General features: G+C 44.1%; 1 protein-coding gene across 3 annotated transcripts in view; it reads right to left on the bottom strand.

The window, feature by feature from the left end:
* MPP5 (membrane palmitoylated protein 5) overlaps positions 1–20,237 on the bottom strand; it is a 211,368-nt gene that overhangs the window by 81,929 nt on the left and 109,202 nt on the right. For all 3 annotated transcript variants that reach the window (XM_030214105.1, XM_030214106.1, XM_030214107.1), the window contains 2 exons: positions 18,213–18,421; positions 298–375 (listed from right to left, as the gene is read on the bottom strand). In XM_030214105.1, the coding sequence (XP_030069965.1) occupies positions 298–375; positions 18,213–18,421 (287 nt within the window). The remainder of the gene's footprint in view (positions 1–297; positions 376–18,212; positions 18,422–20,237) is intronic.

Raw genomic sequence — 20,237 nt, 5'->3', positions numbered from 1 at the left:
AAGGGTAGATAAAGCTCAACTGAAAGAAGCTGGAAAACAGGTCAGGAGCACGGTTGTTAGCTCATCATCCACTCTTCTGGGAGACAGAGAAATACTGAACATTCTATGCAGCATTAAGGGGCAAATCACTAACTGTTTTCATCTCTATCTCCATCCACAGGTAGATGGACACAAGCCATTGGTCTGGATTAGTCTAATAGGATGCTATGGAAAGAGGCCTTTGTGCCAAATATAAATTATGTTTTTCTGTGCTTGGGATTATAAAATCTATTATTGAAAGAATTCTGTTTAAATTACCTGAACATGGGGGGCATTCAGCAAAGCATTCAGTTCTTGCACATCCCTCTGATGACTTGATTTCAAAATATTCTGCACCTGGAAAATAACCCAGACAAAACATCTGTTTGTACAGCATGGTCAGTATTCATACAGTATAAATATATACAAGGTTATTATCTGACCTTCAAGAGTCCTATTATTAGGTTTCAATTTCCTATTTTCGAGTTAACCTCATTTATTGTATTTAATGTTTATACTTGGTCATTTTTACTATTGTTATGATGTTAACAAAATTGTAAGTTTTATGTTAAACTGTACCTGCTGTACACCGCTTTGAGTGAATCTCAAAAGATGGCTGATGTAATCCCAATAAATAATCACTCACACCTGTACTCCAAGTGGTTAAGTGATTAAATCTGAGGTCAAATGGAGTCATGGATGTGAGATTCATGCCTGCCTTTTTATCTTGGCTTAAAGCACTGTGCTATAATCAGGTATTGACTCAAATGCCTGCCTACCATCTTAATCTAGTATTCCTATAATGAATAAGTGAAAGAGAATATTGGCTGTACTAGGCTTCTAAGGAGCCCTTTTACTAAACTGCATTAAGTTTTTACTAAACCGCATTCAGCGTTTAATACCAAGTTTACCCTATGTTAATGGCTAGCATAGAGCCCTGTTGGGGGGGGGGGGGGGGGGGCTTTGAAATATTTTTGCAGTATTGCATGGTAAAACAGGTGGTGTTTTTTTTGTGTTGAGGGGTGTGGCACTGGCAGATAGCGAGCTTAGATAGCATTTGGTCTTTAACTCATAAGTACTGCCATACTGGGACAGACCAAAGGTCCATCAAGCCCAGCATCCTGTTTCCAGGCCACAAATACCTGGCAAGATCCTAAGAAAGTACAAAACATTTTATGCTGCTTATCCCAGAAATAAGCAGTGGAGTTCCCCAAGTCCATTTTAATAATGGTGTATGGACCTTTCCTTTAGGAAGCCACCCAAACCTTTTTTTAACCCTGCTAAGCTAACCACCTTTACCACATCCTATGTCAACAAATTCCATAGTTTAATTATACGTTGAGTGAAGAAATATTTTCTCCGATTTGTTTTAAATTTACTACTTTGTAGCTTCATTGAATGCCCTCTAGTCTTAGTATTTTCGGAAAGAGTAAGGTAAAATTATGTATCATACCTGATAATTTTCTTTCCATTAATCATAGCTGATCAATCCATAGACTGGTGGGTTGTGTCCATCTACCAGCAGGTGGAGATAGAGAGCAATCCTTTTGCCTCCCTATATGTGGTCATGTGCTGCCGGAAATTCCTCAGTATGTCGATATCCAAGCTCCATCCGCAGGACTCAGCACTTAGAGAATTACACCCACAAAGGGACACTCTGCCCAGCTCACCACCGCCGAAACGGGGGAGGGGAATTAACCCAGCTCATCCCCACACAAGTGGGGGAGGGGAATCCGTCCAGCTCATTCCCGCGGAGCGGGGGAGAGACACCACACCCGCCGATGCGGGGGGATCTGGCTTATCCTGCAACCGCAACCACGGGAGGAGCTGACTGACCCTAACACCGCCGAAGCGGGAGGGATACAAAGCTGCCCTACAGCCGCACGAAGCGGGAGGGAGCGCTGGCAGAATTTATGTCTCAATCCAGCCCCGTAAAACAGAGGGGAGAGGAATGCAGCAGCTCACTGTAACACAAACTCGTCTCAACTCTTGAAGAATCCAATTGAAAAAACTTGAACACGAAGTCCTCCTGAACAGGAACTGAAGACTAAACTTGAATCTGAAATGCAACCAGAATATAAACAGTACAGATATCTGGGAGGGGCTATGGATTGATCAGCTATGATTAATGGAAAGAAAATTATCAGGTATGATACATAATTTTACCTTCCATATCATCATGCTGATCAATCCATAGACTGGTGGGATGTACCGAAGCAGTACTCACCCAGGGCGGGACATTGAAATCCCTGACCGCAACACTGAAGCTCCAAACCGGGCCTCCGCCCGAGCAGCCACAGTCAAGCGGTAATGCCTGGAGAAGGTATGGGCTGATGCCCAAGTTGCCGCCTTGCAAATCTCTTCCAAGGAGACGGACCCGGCCTCTGCCATCGAGGCCGCCTGAGCTCTAGTGGAGTGAGCCTTCAGCTGGATAGGAGGCACCTTCCCCGCGGCCACATAAGCCGCTGCAATGGCTTCCTTGACCCATCTTGCCACTGTAGGCTTAGCAGCCTGCAGACCCTTACGAGGACCTGCAAACAGGACAAACAGATGATCCGATTTCCGGAAATCATTGGTCACTTCCAAGTATCTGATGATGACTCGTCTCACATCCAGATATTTGAGAGCAGAGTATTCCTCTGGGTAGTCCTCCCTACGAAAGGAAGGGAGACAGAGCTGCTGATTCACATGGAAGCGAGAAACAATCTTGGGCAGGAAGGAAGGCACTGTGCGAATAGTCACTCCTGCCTCAGTGAACTGCAGAAAAGGCTCTCGACATGAGAGTGCCTGGAGCTCGGAAACTCTTCTGGCTGAAGTGATAGCCACCAAAAAGACTGCTTTCAACGTCAGGTCTTTCAGAGATGCCCTCGACAAGGGTTCAAAAGGCGGCTTCTGCAAGGCTCTTAGCACCAGGTTGAGATTCCACGCAGGCACCACTGAGTGCAGAGGAGGGCGCAGGTGATTAACTCCCTTGAGAAAACGTACCACATCTGGCTGCGAAGCCAGGGAAGCACCCTTCAGGCGGCCCCTGAAGCAAGCCAGAGCCGCCACCTGGACTTTAAGGGAACTGAGCGACAGGCCTTTCTCCAGACCTTCTTGCAGGAATGCCAGCACTGAAGAAATTGGAGCAGTGAAGGGAGAAAGTGAGCCTGCTTCACACCACGCTGCAAAGGTACGCCAAACCCTGGCGTAAGCAGTAGAAGTAGAGCGCTTCCTCGCTCTCAGCATAGTGGCGATGACCTTGTCTGAGAAGCCCTTCTTCCTCAGACGCTGCCGCTCAATAGCCAGGCCGTAAGACCAAAGGGGGAGGGATCCTCCATCACCACGGGACCCTGATGCAACAGGCCCTGCTCCACTGGCAGCCGCAGAGGGTTGTCCACTGAGAGCCTGATCAAGTCCGCATACCAGGGACGTCTGGGCCACTCCGGACCCACCAGGATTATTCGGCCCGGATGCTTTGCCACCCGGTCTAGTACCCTGCCCAACATGGGCCAGGGCGGGAACACAGAGAAGCTCTTGTGTCGGCCACTGTTGGAGAAGAGCATCTACTCCCAGAGATCGAGGGTCCCGTCCTCTGCTGAAAAAGCGCGGCACTTGGCCGATGACGCCATCAGATCTAGGCTCGGCTGGCCCCAGCGCTTCGTGATGTCCAAGAACGCCTAAGCCGATAACTGCCACTCTCCAGGATCCAAGGTATGGCGACTGAGAAAGTCCGCCTTGACATTCATGACTCCGGCAATGTGGGCAGCTGACAGCTGTTCCAGGTTCGCTTCCGCCCACTGGCATAGATTCATGGCTTCCTTGCCTAGAGGGGCGCTCTTGGTACCTCCCTGGCGGTTGACATAGGCCACAGCCGTGGCATTGTCCGACAGGACCCGTACTGGCTTCAACGCCAGTACCGGGAGGAACTCCAAAAGCGCCAACCGAATGGCTCTGAGTTCCAGGAGATTGATAGACCACTTTGCCTCTGCAGGAGACCAGAGCCCCTGCGCTGTCCTTCCCAAGCAGTGGGCTCCCCAGCCCGTCAAAGAGGCGTCCGTCGTGACGACAATCCACTCCAGGGTCACAAGAGGCATCCCTGCAGACAACTTGTCTGTCTTCAGCCACCAGCTCAGCGCCTTGCGCACTGCTGGGTCCAAGGGAAGGCGCACAGCATAATCCTCCGACACCGGAGTCCAGTGATGCAGCAGAGAGTGTTGTAGTGGTCTCATATGAGCCCTGGCCCAGGGCACTACTTCCATCGTGGCCGTCATAGAGCCCAACAGCTGCACATAGTCCCAAGCCCGAAGCGGAGAGGCTACTAGGAACTGGTCCACCTGAACCTGAAGTTTGACAATCCGATTGTCCGGCAGGAACACTCTGCCCACTTGGGTGTCGAATCGAACTCCCAGATACTCCAGGGACTGAGTCGGGCGCAGCTGGCTTTTCTCCCAGTTGATGATCCACCCCAGGGAGCTCAAAAGAGCAATCACCCGGTCCTTTGCCGCACTCTGCATAAGAGGGGGCTCGGATCAACCAGTCGTCCAGATAAGGATGGACTTGTACTCCTTCCTTTCGCAGGAAGGCCGCGATGACCACCATTACTTTGGAGAAGGTCCGCGGAGCAGTAGCCAACCCGAACGGGAGGGCTCTGAACTGGAAGTGTCGGCCCAGGACTGCAAAACGCAGAAAGCGTTGATGAGGAGGCCAGATGGGAATATGCAAATACACTTCCTTGATGTCCAAGGATGCCAGGAACTCCCCTGCCTTTACTGCCGCTATAACAGAGCGGAGAGTCTCCATTCGAAAGTGCCGAACTTTCAAGGCCCGATTGACCCCTTTGAGGTCGAGGATAGGCCGTACAGAACCTCCTTTCTTTGGTACCACAAAGTAAATGGAGTAACGTCCCTTGCCAAGCTGATTTTCTGGCACCGGAACGACCGCACCCAGGCGGATCAGATTGTCCAAGATCTGCTGCACTGCCACAGCTTTGACCGGAGACTTGCAGGGAGAGAGTACAAACCCGTCTCTTAAGGGTCGGCAGAACTCTAGCTTGTAGCCGTCTCTGATGACTTCCAGCACCCAAGCGTCTGAAGTTACCCTGGTCCACTCGCCCAGAAACGAGGACAGGCGTCCTCCAATCTGCACTGGGCCATGGACCAGGACCCCGTCATTGGGTACGAGACCCTGGGGAAGGACCGGAGGGCGCACCTCCGGGACGGCGGTCTCTGCGAAAGGAATGCTGCTTGGGGGAGAAGTTCCTCTTGAAGGAAGAGGGGACAGAGGAGCCCGACTTGCCCGGGCGGTACCGACGGGCTTCCTGAAACCGTCCTCTGGAGATACCGGGGCGAGCACTGGCCCGAGCCCTGACCTCTGGTAACCTCTTGACCTTAGACGTGCCGAGATCGGTCACAATCTTGTCCAGCTCGACCCCAAAGAGCAGCTTGCCTTTAAAAGGCAACTTAGCCAGGCGGGACTTAGAGGCGTGGTCAGCAGACCAATGTTTCAGCCAAAGCCACCGCCGCGCAGAGACTCTCTGAGCCATACCTTTAGCCGAGGCTCTCAAGACATCATACAGTAAGTCTGCCAAATAAGCCAAGCCCGATTCCAGGGCCGGCCAATCAGCCCTCAAGGAAGGATCCGAGGGGGAAGCCCGCTGCACAATCGTCAGGCACGCCCTGGCCACATAGGAGCTGCAAACTGAGGCCTGCAAACTCAAAGCAGCCGCCTCGAAGGACGACCTTAAGGCCGCCTCAAATCTTCTGTCTTGGGCGTCCTTTAGGGCCGTGCCACCTTCCACCGGCAACGCCGTTTTCTTAGTCACCGCAGTGATTAAAGAATCCACGGTAGGCCAAAGAAAGCCCTCCCGTTCACTTTCAGGCAAAGGATAGAGGCGGGACATAGCCCTAGCCACTTTGAGGCTCGCTTCCGGGACATCCCATTGAGCCGAAATTAAGGTGTGCATGGCATCATGCACGTGGAAGGTTCTAGGCGGGCGCTTCGTCCCCAGCATAATGGCGGAGCCAACAGGGACTGAGGGAGAAACGTCCTCTGGAGAGGAAATCTTCAAAATGCTCATGGCCTGCACTAACAGGTTGGGCAAATCCTCTGAGCGAAAGATCCGCGCTGCAGAGGGGTCATTCGCTCCATCCGAGCGGGAATCCGTCTCCTCCAAGGAATCCCCAAAGGACCGTTGGGAGATACGCTGCCCTCATCTACATCAGAGGAAACAGAGTCCTCTAAGGCCTGGGAATCCACCTGAGGGCGTTTACTTCCGGGGGCCTCAACCCCTTTATCGGACAAGGGAGAAGGGGCAGCGTTTTGCATAAGGAAGGCCTGATGCAGCAGCAAAATAAACTCGGGGGAGAAACCCCCCAGACTATGCACTTCAGCAGCCTGGGCCACAGCCCTAGACGCACCCTCAACCGGCGCTCGCAAGAGCGGGGGAGAAACATGCTGCACATCCAAGATGGCGTCCGGCGCGACACTCCGCGAAGGAGCCGCACGGGAAGAACGGCGCTTAACTTTAGCCGCTTTTTTGCCGTCGCCCAAATCAAGGGCGGCCATGGCATTAACGTCTCCCAGCTCAAGGGCGGCCCAAGAAGAAGCCGTCCGAGCAGCGTGGCCGGCCAAGATGGCGGAGGCGAGCAGCGGGGGATGGGCGTTTATGGCGGGAAAAACCGCCGCACCGGAGGAAGACCCGGGACACTGACCGGCCTCCGAACTGACACCCAACAAGGGCGAATCAGACTTTAAGACCCCCGCATCCCCGCTAGAAGCGCACACGTGGTCCGGGGAGCGATTCTTCGCGCCCTCGCCCTCCGACGCCATAGGCCACGTGGAGATCGATCGGGGAACCCCCTGCCCGCTATAAAAAGGTAAAAATTACCTGCTTCTCGCTCCGAGCTGTAACGACCTGGTGTCCCAGTGAGTAGCTGCAATAAACGTTTAAATAAACGTCGAAATAAACGCCTTTAAGGACGTCCAAAATTTTTTATTTTTTTTTTAACGGAGCCAGCGGGAGGGGGGAGAAAAGGAGGGACCTGGCGCCACCAGGTTTGCACTTGCTCAAGAAGAGCCCTCAACCCCAGGTACTCAACAAAACCTAAAAATTAGGCTTGGAGACCTAGCCAGAGCTGCTGCTGTGTGTGACCACCACCTGCTGAGATAGAGAACATACTGAGGAATCTCCGGCAGCACATGACCACATATAGGGAGGCAAAAGGATTGCTCTCTATCTCCACCTGCTGGTAGATGGACACAACCCACCAGTCTATGGATTGATCAGCATGATGATATGGAAACAGACGCTTCACGTCTACCTTTCCATTTCACTCATTATTTTATAGGCCGCTATCATATCTTCCCTCAGCCGCCTTTTCTTCAAGCTGAAGAGCCCTAGCCACTTTAGCCTTTCCTCATAAGAAAGTCATCCAATCCCCTTTATCATTTTTGTCGCCCTTCACTGCACCTTTTCTAATTCCACTATATGTTTTTTGAGATGCGGTGACCAGAACTGAACACACTATTCAAGGTGCGGTCACACCATGGAGCGATACAAAGGCAATATAACGTCCTCATTTTTATTTTCCATTCCTTTCCTAATAATACCTAACATTCTATTTGCTTTCTTAGCTGCCGCAGCACACTGAGCAGAAGGTTTCAACGTATCATCAACGACGACACCTAGATTCCTTTCATGGTCAGTGACTCCTAACGTGGAACCTTTCATTACGTAACTATAATTTGGGTTCCTCTTTCCCCACATGCATCACTTTGCACTTGCTCACATTAAACGTTATGTGCCATTTAGACGCCCAGTCTTCCATTCTCATAAGGTCCTCTTGTAATTTTTCACAATCCTCTCGCGATTTAACATTGAATAACTTTGTGTTGTTAGCAAATTTAATTACCTCACTAGTTACTCCCACCTTTAGGTCATTTATAAATATGTTAAAAAGCAGCGGTCCCAGCACAGACTCCTGGGGAACCCCACTAACTACCCTTCTACATTGAGAATACTGACCATTTAACCCTACTCTCTGTTTTCTATCTTTTAACCAGTTTTTAATCTGCAATAGGACACTACCTCCTATCCCATGACTCTCCAATTTTTTCTGGAGTCTTTCATCAGGTACTTTGTCAAACCCCTTCAGAAAATCCAGATACACAATATCAACAAGCTCACCTTTATCCACATGTTTGTTCACCCCTTCAAAGAAATGTAATAGAATGGTGAGGCAAGATTTCCCTTCACTAAATCCATGCTGACTGTCTCATTAATCCGTGCTTTTGAATATGCTGTGTAATTTTGTTCTTTATAATAATCTCTACCATTTTGCCCGGCACTGACGTCAGGCTCACCGGTCTATAATTTCCCAGATCTTCTCTGGAATCTTTTTTTAAAAATCAGCTTTACAATCTTGCGGTACCATACTTGATTTTAAAGATAAATTACACATTACTAACAACAGTTCCATAAGTTCATTTTTCAATTCTATCAGTACTCTGGGATAGATACCATCCGGTCCAGGAGATTGGATACTCTTCAATTTGTCAAATTGCCCCATTACATCCTCCAGGTTCATAGAGATTTCATTCAGTTTTTCTGACTCGTATTCAGTCAGTTTTTCCGACTTGTTGCGTATGTGCTAACTGCCTAACGCAGCATTAATGTGGGCCCACGTAACATCTCCTTATTAGAAGGTGCTACATACTTCCATATTAAGCAAGAACAGGTACTGTACAGTTATCTGAATGTTAATGCATAACCCACAATAAAAAAACAAAACCATGCCATGTTAAATTTGTAGCTACTGTATGGTATAATTCCATGTTAAATCACAGTAACTGCAAATTTTACCATGGGTTAGTAAATGGGGCACTAAATTTAGCATGTTGGTTTACAAAAGAAAGGAAGTTATTTATGTATGTGTCCTTCAACACAGTGAGCAGAAAATCAGTACACTTATCACAATTTAAACCTACAATGTTGTAGGCATTTTGGAAAAACAAAGGATTTTTCTGGTGTCTCACAATCACATGGTTTTCAAAATTTAATCTTTGTTTAAAAGGAAAACAGCTGAAGTAAAAATTCTTCGATCTTAGCTGGGGAACAATCTAATCTAAGCCCTCAGCAAAACTGTGCCACAAAGACCCATTTTCAAGACTGATGTTATATAAATAGTTATATCAGAAAGAATATTTTAGGAATTTGATTCACTGGAACCCCCCCCCCCCACCACTGTGCCTTGGGTCAGAGGAATAAGAATATAGGTAAGATTTAAATTTAATAAAGGGGTGGGGGCAGGGTCAGAGGGTGATAAATTGCTTGCTATAATTATCTATATAACTGAATTATTTAATTCTGTTTATACAATCTGCTCTATGGATTAAATGAGAATGTGTGGATAAACCTAAATAAAATATGGAAATAGCCACTTTCAATATCCTCCACAGATCAAGTCATTTATTTTAACACGTCTTGATGTATTAAAAATTTACAGTGATTTACAAATATACGACATACCCAAACCAAATACAATATAAAAAAGAAATCTATGTCATCCTATCATGTTAACTCACATAAAATGTGCTCAGCAGTAAAACAAAAAAAAAATTCCAACCATATTGATGCCCCAAATGATATTGCACCACAAATTAAAGTCACAGTTAACTTCTCTTCCCAGAATTACTAGTGTTACTCTCTCTAAAAACTGCAGTCTGCCATCAAATAAATTAGATACAGTCAAAGCTTCTGTAAATAAATAGGCCTCTTTGTTCCAGAAAATAGCCGCTGTACCAATCATGAACAGCTTTTTTGACAATCAATTCCACTTGATTGGCCAACAATAGAAAATCCCAATTCCTAGTTTTCACAAAATGCTCTCCCTAACAGCAGTGACTCACCTGTAACAGATGTTCAAGGACAACAAGATGCATTTTTCTGATAAGTGATGAAACCGAAAGACCCTGATAAATGACTCTCCCCTTCTGATTTCTGGAAGTGGGCTCTCCAATCTCTATTTGGGGGCTTGATGGGTGATCTTTATCTTTAATTAAAAAAAAATGTTTTCTACCGACGATATTTTACTGGTTAATATTTTCTGTAAAATGTCTCCTATTTCTGGACAAAGTTATCTTTATTTGTATAATTATAGATTAAAAGCAAGTCTAAAAAAATATAAAGAGGAATTTGCCACAGAAGCAAAAGCTCACAGTAACTACTTTCTCAGGGAAACTGTGGAGCTGCTAGATCATCAAGGAGCAAAAGAGGCACTCAGGGAGGACAACATTGTATAGTATATATACAGTGGTTCAGAGAGACTGAATGAATTCTTTGCCTTGGTCTTTATAGAAGAAGATGTAAGAGATCTGCCTGTACTATTCTTTCAATGGTGATAACGCAGAGGAATTCAAAGAAATCTTGGTGAACATGGAAGACCCACTGTGCCACATCAACACGTTAAGTGACAAATCTGGACTGGGTGGCATACACCCCAGGGTACTGAAAGAACTCAAACATGAAATTGTTGATCTCCTGTTAATGATCTGTAACCTGTCATTAAAATTACCCATTGTGCCTGAAGACTGGTCAATTTAACACCGATCTTTAAAAAGGGTTTCGGGTTGATCCAGGAAATTAGACCGGTAAGCCTGACTTCAGTGCAGGGCAAAATAGTGGAAACTATTATAAATAATTACAGAACACATAGACAAACATGGTTAAATGGAACAGAGTCAGCATGGGTTCAGTCAAGGGAAGTCCTGCCTCATCAATTTGCTTAATTTCTTTGAAGAAATGAACAAACATGTGGATAAGGTGAGCCGATTGATGTAGTGTATCTAGATTTTCAGAAAGCTTTTGACAAGTTCCTCATGACAGACTCCAGAGAAAATTAAAAGTCATGGGATAGGAGGCAATGTTCTATTGTGGATTAGGAATTGGTTATTGGACAGAAAACAGAGGGTAAGGTTAAATGGCTATTTTTCTCAATGGAGGAGAATTAATAGTGGAGTGCCACACGGATCTGTACTGGGACCGATATTATTTAACATATTTATAAATGATTGGGAACTTGGAACAAGTGAGGTGATTAAATTTGTAGAAGGCACAAAACTATTCAAATTTGTTAAAACACATGCCGACTATGAAAAATTGCAGGCTGTGTTATATCAGGGTCAATGTAACATGAAGACAATTGAACCAAAAGAGCTGTAAAATTTTAATGCTGTCCACATTCTGGGTTTTTAGCCATCTCAAATCTGTCTTAAGACGTTCTATAGCCTCTGACACTTTTGGTGGAGAAGGATGAACATCATCATCTTTCCTCATCATTAGTGTTGTCTTCTGATTTTTTGGCTGTGACCTTTTGATGCACATTTTCCTCAATTTCTTCATCTGTCACATGCTTCTAAGTGGAGCACTCATTATGAACTGAAACCCAACAAGACAAGATATCATTATGCACATGTTCAAATTTTTTAATGCCTCATCAGCTAACCGCATGTCCTCTGGAGAAAAGCCAGTGGATTTCATGCAGACATGGAGAGAGGGCCCCATCCAAGTGTAGCTAGACACTGCTGACAGAGGAACTGTATGTAAAAAAAAAGGGAGGCAAGACATGATCGTGTTATAAGCGGGTTTGCATTATTGTGTGGTGTGTTATAACGGGGTACCACCATATTGAGATAGACATGAGGAAACCACTGTGTGCCCTAGGATTGGTAGCAATGAATGCTGCTACTATTTAGGTTTCTACCAGGTACTTGTGACCTGGATTGGCCACTGTTGGAAGCAGGATACTGGGCTAGATGGACCATTGGTCTGACCCAGTATGGCTGTTCATATGTTCTGTTAAATGAATTTAGTATAAGATGGATTAGTCACTAGAGCCTGTAGCTTGCTTACTTTGAGAGCTAAAGTCACCACATCCAAAAATAAGACCTTCCAAGGTCAAGGACTTCAGTTCATAGGTATCTAGTTGCTCAAAGTGAGAATTCACGAGCTAGATTAGAAATGATGGTGAGGTTCCAAGGCACTGCAACGGGGTGCACTTCCTAAAGCCACTGGGGGCTTTTTTTTCTGGGACATCTTGTCTGGGAAATCAAACACTGCAAAATCAAATGACTCAATTCTGAAAATCAATACCTCGACTGGGAGCCAGAGGACCTCACTGAAGGCTGTATCGGGCAATGTGAAGAAATAAAGGAAATTTGAGAACGACCAAAAGCCTGACTAAGACACTAATGGTAAGAAATACTGCATGGCAGTGATAGGACATAAGAAAATAAATTACAATAAATGTTTATCAGTTAAGAAAAGCCATCTTGAAACGCGTTCCAGTGACGTGTGTTCAAGCAGCTCTGCAGAACGACAAAGACTGAGGTGACCCTGTGCAACAGCAGCAGCAGGAGGGAAGTGGCACGTAGCAAGAACCAAGCTTGGTTAGAGCCGCGGGGGGGGGGGGGGGGGGGGGGGGAATTCCCTGGGCCTGGCCTCCAAGGGGGGCCCTGTGCCAGGGTCTGTCTCTCTCCTGTCGGGATCCAGGAGATTGCACTAACACGTTAAATTGGTCCCGGCACACAGAAGCAAGAGAGACAGAGACCCTAGCGCCAGGGGGAGGCAGCCTGAGCAAGTGGGGGGATGGCGGCAGCTGCATCCTGAGTGGAGGGAGGCAGCGGCTGGGGCAGCCCTGCCCCGGGGCCAGTTCTGTCTCTCAGCGACCCTGCTTTATAAGCTGGAGAAGCTTCTATGCAAGCTCCTTCTGTGACATTGCCCATAATGAAGAGACTTACTATCCTGCTGGTCTTTGGAGAAACAGACTTCCCTGATGGCAACAAAAAAGTTGAGCTAAACAGGAATCTAGTTAGTAGACTGAATATCACTGTTAACCTGATAGCGATGGAACTCGTCATTCTACCTGGATATTCAGTAAAAGTCAGTATCTGGACACTGGTGTTAAATACCTAGTTATAAAGAAACCTACAGCAGCTGGCATTTAAATCAAACACTGACCAATATAGCTGAATATCAGGTGAAGAGCATTCATTCCTGGGTTATGTCAGTGCAGTTTTTAACATTAGAAAAATAAAAAATGAAAATCCAGTTAGTGGCTCAATGGCAGTCTTCTATGTTGTCATGCAGAGAATTTGGATTCAATTCCGAAGGAAGCCTGTTCCATTCACTGCATACAGCACCAACACCAAAAAGCCACATTTAGGGCTCAGCATTGCAGTGTTTTGGAAGAAGCCCAAGTGCACGAATCCTGGTCAAGGATTGTTGCGATGACTGGGCAGTGTCAATTAAACCAAAACATTTTACATGGAATTAGAGAAAAAACGGTCTGTGATTTGAAGATCATACAGATAATGCAGGAATTTATAACGCGAGAAATCACAAAATATGGCTCAGCTTTTGGCCTGCTGACATTGTTTGCATCATGTTATTCATTTCTTGTAGCACACTTTTTTTATTTTTGGTTTAACTTAAATACCATGATTTAACAACTTAAGGTACTGTTCACTTTTAAGGAAAGCTAAGTTGCTTATCTGTAACAGCTATTTTGTGCAGACAGCAGAATTACTCAGGCAACACTGCACAGTGCCAAGACAGAACCTCTCCTCACAACTATGTGCAAAGTTTACACATTCTTCTCACATTCAGTTGTCTCTCAAGTCTCTGCTTAAGGAATGTGGGAGGGACCATGTGCCTAATTCTGCTGCTTATGGAAAACACCCGTTACAAAGTAAGCATTTTGTTTTTTTGTCAACAAGCAAGATTGACTTCCAAGCTCAGAGCTGTTCAATATTATAATTTGTCCATTGTTAGGAGTGGCTGTTCACAGACAACTGATGCAGAACTTACAAAGATAAGCTAATCAGCACAGCTCAAACAAAAACACTCTCCCTGAAGACTGGTCCAAGCAATAGTAATAAGTGAAGATATGAATAGGGCTTAACACTATATTGGGTCCTAGGTAAACAAAACATTGGTGGGCCCCTATTACGAACACTTATTTACTTCTTTGCTTATCCCTCTTCCCCACAGGGTCAAATCACTGTTCACATGCTGCCCTATCTCCATTCATTCATGGTCTTTTTCTCATATTTCACTTCTTGAGAGTAGCACAGAGAACAGTACAGGGCCTAGTTCTAGGCATGACAGCAATAAAAAAAAAAAAGTTCATGAATGAGCACAGGGACTAGGCAAATACATGCTTTGTGTGGAGGGCCTAGTGGTTAGAACCACAGACAACAGAATGCAGTGGGGTGCTGGAGTAATGGTCTTACCCATTTGTCCCAAATGGCATCAGCACCTGAAACCTTGATGGAAAAAAGGAAAGGATCATACGTTGGTTTGTGTGGTCCCTCCAACTGAAAGCGTTCCTTTACCCTAGTTAATATTGAAATTAGAATATTGCAATATTGTCTTCACTGGATTACCTCAGACTGCCATAAAAAAGAAAAATCTTCAAACCCTTCAGAATATGGTCATTCGGCTCATTAGACATGCTAAAAAATTTGATTCCGTTTCTCCACTCCTCAAAAGTAATCATTGGCTTCCAAGTACGTTTACGGGTACAATACAAGGTACTCATATTACATTTAAATTGTTCCATCTAGGATCTCCTTCCTATTTATCTACTTTAATAATACCGTACTCTACACAGTGACTTCTCTGGTCTATCAACAACCATACACTAGTACTTCCTGGCCCTAAAGCTGCTAAGAACAAGTCTATTCACCACTCTGCCTTTTGTTCCACATGGCAAGAACCAGGAAATAATCTCCCACTCCCCAAATTTAAAGTAGAATTACAAACTTGTTTGTTTGGACAGGCTTTTGAACACTGATTGTGTTGGGGCCTATGCGACTCGATGTTCCCAGATTTTTTTCCCCTCTTCTGGCCACATTCTCTTTCTTGACCTTTTTGTTTTTTTCCTCAGGTTAGTCTAGTATGTCCGTTAGGTCCACTTTTCCCTACTATCCTATCCGATATTGTAGTTACTTTTCTTAAAACTTTTGTGTTATTTGTAATCTTAGGCTATACACCGCTTAGCTCTGAATATCAGTCAAAGCGGTACAGCATATGTGTATAAAGAATAAAGATATGGGCTAAGAATACAAGAAGCTGAGTAAGTCACTTTCATGGTCCACCACCTCTAGTGTAAACCAGAAATGCCAAGGTTGGATTGCTCAAAGAGTACAATTTACAAGTGATGTATCCAAGATATAAATCTAAGTAGACTTAGTAGGAATAGTAGCTTATTTCTTTGATACATCTCTATTCAAAAAAGATCACCATAGTGGTTTACATAAGCAAAATTGTGTGTCAAAAAGGCTTCACAAATGGAAGAAACTTTATGCCTTTTTTTATTTTTGTGTCTTGGAAGAACATAGAACAAGTAGAAGTAATATTAGAAAAATTTTCAAAGAAATTTGTACAGGTAACTGAAAAGTTACCTGGGTAAATTCCATAGGCTGAAAACTTCCTTCTACTTGGTATGTACACAATTACATTTGTTCTAGTTGCCTTCTCCAGCCCAAATTTTCAAAGGCAAACTACATATCACACCGTGCCTACAAGAGAAAAACAGAAATATACGTAGGGGAAACACCCTCTTCTGGTTTTGTGCATCTGTCTGCTGCTTATGTTCCCACTGCATTGGATTGGACTTATTAACTTGATATAACGCTTAATACCAAAATTCTTGCAGTCACTTTCTGAGGAAAACATGCAATGACTTCTGAGAAAGGTACCAGCAGAAACTAGTCAATGTATGGAAAGACCAGATGTCTGTCTATGTAGGTGAGCTGCTACAACCACAAGGCATTTGGTGAAACTCTAGGGGCTGAGAGGACGACTGTTTTGGTAATAGTATGCAAAAGGAAATTAGATACTTTCTAAAGTTGGGACAAGTGTATAGGTATCCTCAAAATTCAGCAAGCCCAGCCAATCTCCATTTGTTGTGTAGACAAGATTTCATTTTGAAATTCTCTTTACATAGGAACAGGCCAAGATCCCCGAGGTCTAAAATAGGCCATAACCTTCCTGCTTTCTTGATAATCAGGAAGTTATTAAACAGAAGCCATAATTTCCTTCCTTCAGATGGAGCAGGTTCTATTGAGTTAACTGTCAGAGTTTATCTTCTTCCCATGGCAAGCAGACTTGGGTTTGAGGTAGTTGAGACAGGGATAGGGGTCTTTCAGGTGGAAGTGACAGAAATCCGAGGTGGTAGCTCATTTTGACACTGATGAGAACCCAGGAATCTCTTGTAAATTTTCTTCCACTCCCGAAGAAAGACAGCGTCTAACGCCCTACAGGTAAATATAAGATGTATACTCTGTAAGGAAAAAGGGTGTAATTAGAAAAGACAGTAAAATAAAAAAAAATAAAAAAAATAAAAAAGAAGGCGGCTGCTAATTTAATTTCCCTCTTTCTTTCTGGAGGGGTTTAGAAAACAATTTCTCCTGGAATGTCAGATATCTCCACGATATGGTTGTACTTGCTCATCTAGATGATACAGACACAATGGAGCTGCTCATGAGACATACTATAAAGTAGAACAGCGATTCCTTATGGTGTCTACAGCCTCTTTAACCTTATTGCCAAAAAGGAGATCACCGGTGCAAACTGCATCTGAGAGCCTAATATGAACATCTTCATGCAAGCCTTAAACATTAAGCCACGTGCTAAAAACCTTCATATGACGATTCACTGCAAACATGAGGAAGGGATGGATTGCAGAAATATTATTTGATCTTAAGATGAATGGGTGTCTTTGTGAGCAGGGGCAATGCCCGTGGATTGAGATTCTTGGGTTTCTCTCAGTTTCTGATATTAGACTGATGGAACACTTTTATAGTGGCCCTTGCAAAATCATTGAACATTTTTGTAGAAATATAGCTCCACTAGTGAGGCAGTGAAACTGAAAATAGATACCAGCTACCAGAACCGATGCTGGCTGAAATTGGGCTGAAGATCGTTGCACAGATGCCATAAATTTAAAAGCCTGCACTACAACTGGAGAACAAGACATCCGTGCTGGACAGATCAGTGTACACTGGTTCCTGTGCTGCAGGAGAAGTCTGACGATCTGTGTTGGTGTGCAGTACAGGAGGCAGCTGACATCTGAGCTGAGGGAAGAAAAAGCTAAGTGTGAAGGTCTTATTGAAGCATTTATATGGTACAGATAGGGCAGGGGAAGCCTGTGTTGGTTTGCGTTTAGAGGTTATGCCCCGAGGACCACCTGCCGTTAGGTGCCAGCACAGCTCCAGCACTTTAGAGAGCACATTTACATTGCCTTAATCTCAGGCATGTGCGAGTATGCAAAGGTGACTGCGCTTTAAGCATTGAAGTCTCAGTCAAGACATGCACCAGTTCAGAATATTTTTGGTGCTGCTTCGTTGTGGCTTAACACTTAAATCCACTGCACATGGAGGCAGAAGCAACAGCTACAGAGGAGGATCTACTGGAGTGCACAGATTCAGTTAGTGCACAAGACCTTCTCTCTGCCTGTGCAAGCAGGAACCTCTTCTTAGCCTCATCATTGCGAGGTTGAGAAAGGCAATACTTTCAAGCTTGCAAAGACATCCTTCCTCAGTGCCTACACTTAGCCTGGTTATGGCCTGCACCAAGACAGATAAGGCAAGTGGAGTGTGCGTTGAAATTCTGATCTTTCAGCCTCACTGAGGACAGCTTCACCTGTAATATCTTCCGCAGGGAAAATAAAAATAACAAAAGGAAAGAATATTTTAATGACGAAAGACATCAGAAGACATATGAGCAAAGAAACCTTCAGTAACAGGAAAGCGCTGTTTTCATGTCCGATTAACCCGGGGGGGGGGGGGGGGGGGGGGGGAGAGGGACAACAAAACTCAAAACTGAGGAGACTGCTAAGTAGAAAGGCCACACATGCTCAGACCTTTACACTCTTATTTCTGAGATCAGGAAGAGCTGTTCTGTCTTGGGAGTGTGTGCTTCAATCCTGCTTGTTACTAGAAAATCTACTCGACTGGAATAGCACTGCACCAAATTCTAACAGGCACTGAAACGTGCTGACTGGAAAGTCACATGTACCAACTACAAATGTTAGGTCTGAAAATAATTTTCTCTCTCTGAGTGCTAGTAAAATACAGTTTTCACTAATTGTGGGCTATTCATTCATAACTGGTAGATTTATGGTGTCTGATCTCTGTATGTTTATACATACCTCTTGCGTTAGTTCTTGTACGCTGGAAGTGATAGGGTAGGGTGGGCTGGCTTTATTCATGTGCACTGCCACAGCGTTATGGATCTTAAAGGCATTTTGGAAATCTGTATTATGGATGAGCTGTAACAGGAGAGACACATCCTCTTGGCTCTGAGAGTCTACCAAGGCGTGCTGAATATGCTTAAGTGAAGATAACAGGTCTTCCACATCTATGAAACAAAACCAAGAAGAGGTGGTATTGTGAGCTAACTCGAGAGATGAAAAATATACACCCTAAAATCTATGGCTCTACTAGACCTTTTCTTCCACTGTTTCAACTGACAACACTAATAAATCCACAACTATTCAGTGCCAATCATTCTTCATTATTAACAAGACAAGAAAAAGCTTATTGAGGGCAAGACAATTAAGAATATGGTTGAATCAGATCCAGATCACAACACTAATTCATTCCAGAATCCTTTTGCTTTCCTAGAAATAAATCTTGGAGAGTAAAGTATCAGTTAAGAGGAAATTCCATGGTTACCCAAGTTTTCAAAATTCTGTTATTTTATAGCCCATTAAAGTTATGTATACTCAATATAGTGCCTTTTATTTTACTGCTCTGTTTTTGTGGAATTCTTTACCACTTTCCATTAGAAAAGAAACCTCTTTACAGCAATTCAAGATGGACCTTAAAACTCATTTATTAAATTTGGCATTCGGCTTTTTAAAACAATAATACTTAGCTTAGTTTCTGTGATCCACTACTGTAAAGAATCCAGTACGGGAGACATGCCTATAGTTGTCTTTTATAGGGGGTTTTGTGCTTTATACTTTTTGTGTGTTTATCTGTCCTACGTGAATATGGCATTCTGTTCCTACTATTTTTATATAGTTTATTTTCTTATAATTAGAAACTTAGTTTGAATCCCACTTCAGGCACAGGCAGCTCCTTGTGACTCTGGGCAAGTCACTTAACCCTCCATTGCCCCATGTAAGCCGCATTGAGCCTGCCATGAGTGGGAAAGCGTGGGGTACAAATGTAACAAAAAAATATATATATATAGTTGCTCTAAATCATAGAGATCTAATTGAGCATTTGAACGCATAGATTATCATTGATAATAACTAGCCTCATAAGCCCAGGGTACCTTTACATTAGGACACCTCTGACTGGCTCTCATCATAGGCTAACCCACCAGCCCGAAACCGCAGAGAAAAACTCTCATATTAATGTTTCACTGAGAGAAAAAAGTCTGCAATGTCTAGACTAGTGGGAAAACAATAATAGTCTTGTAAAATAGTAGTTCAAATACTCAACAATTAGTCAACAAATTTCCTTTTATGACCAATGAAACTCTAAGTTTGGTCTATAAAGATAAGACAAAAAATATGCTTCCAAATCAAACAAATGGCATCCAGGTTGCAAAAAATATATATGTACTTAGCTTCACCACAAAGAGTCTTCAAACTCCGTAACTATATATTCTTTCTCAAATCAATCCTTGGTTGCCATCTTGTAATATCGCTGTCCATCACCAGAGTTCTACTCCAGTGCATCCTCCGTGTGGTTCAGCATCCATTCATCTCTCGACAGAAATAGGACTTCTTATAATCCCAGCTTGATTTGCTTTAGTGTCTAAGGCGGATTTCGTAAATTTTAAACAAATCATGTGCTGCACCAAAAAGCTCTGTGGGGTCTGTTTGCTGGTCTCGGTTTACTAAACAATCTTTCTCTACCCTGCCGCTGATGTAGGATAGCTAAATTTCGGCAAGGCCATGATTATGATTAAATGCTGATTAGATGTGGCGAAATCTTAACTATATAAATCAACACAAAAATAGAGGACAGAAGAGACTCTGAATAGTCTTATTTACACTCTTTACCACAAGCTTTTATCACCTCAGCTTGAATTATAGTGATACTTAAGTACCAAAGTATGCTCATAAGGGAAGAAAAAGCTTTCAATCCTAAATACACATTCAAAGAGCAAAGTTGTAGGGAGTTTTTCAGATTGCCAGAAAAAAACTTCCCTACAAGAA

Source organism: Microcaecilia unicolor, chromosome 9, assembly GCF_901765095.1.
Source record: "Microcaecilia unicolor chromosome 9, aMicUni1.1, whole genome shotgun sequence".
Taxonomy (NCBI): Eukaryota; Metazoa; Chordata; class Amphibia; order Gymnophiona; family Siphonopidae; genus Microcaecilia; species Microcaecilia unicolor.
The sequence above is the reverse complement of the archived record's forward strand: the minus strand, read 5'-3'. Positions and strand labels throughout refer to the sequence as shown.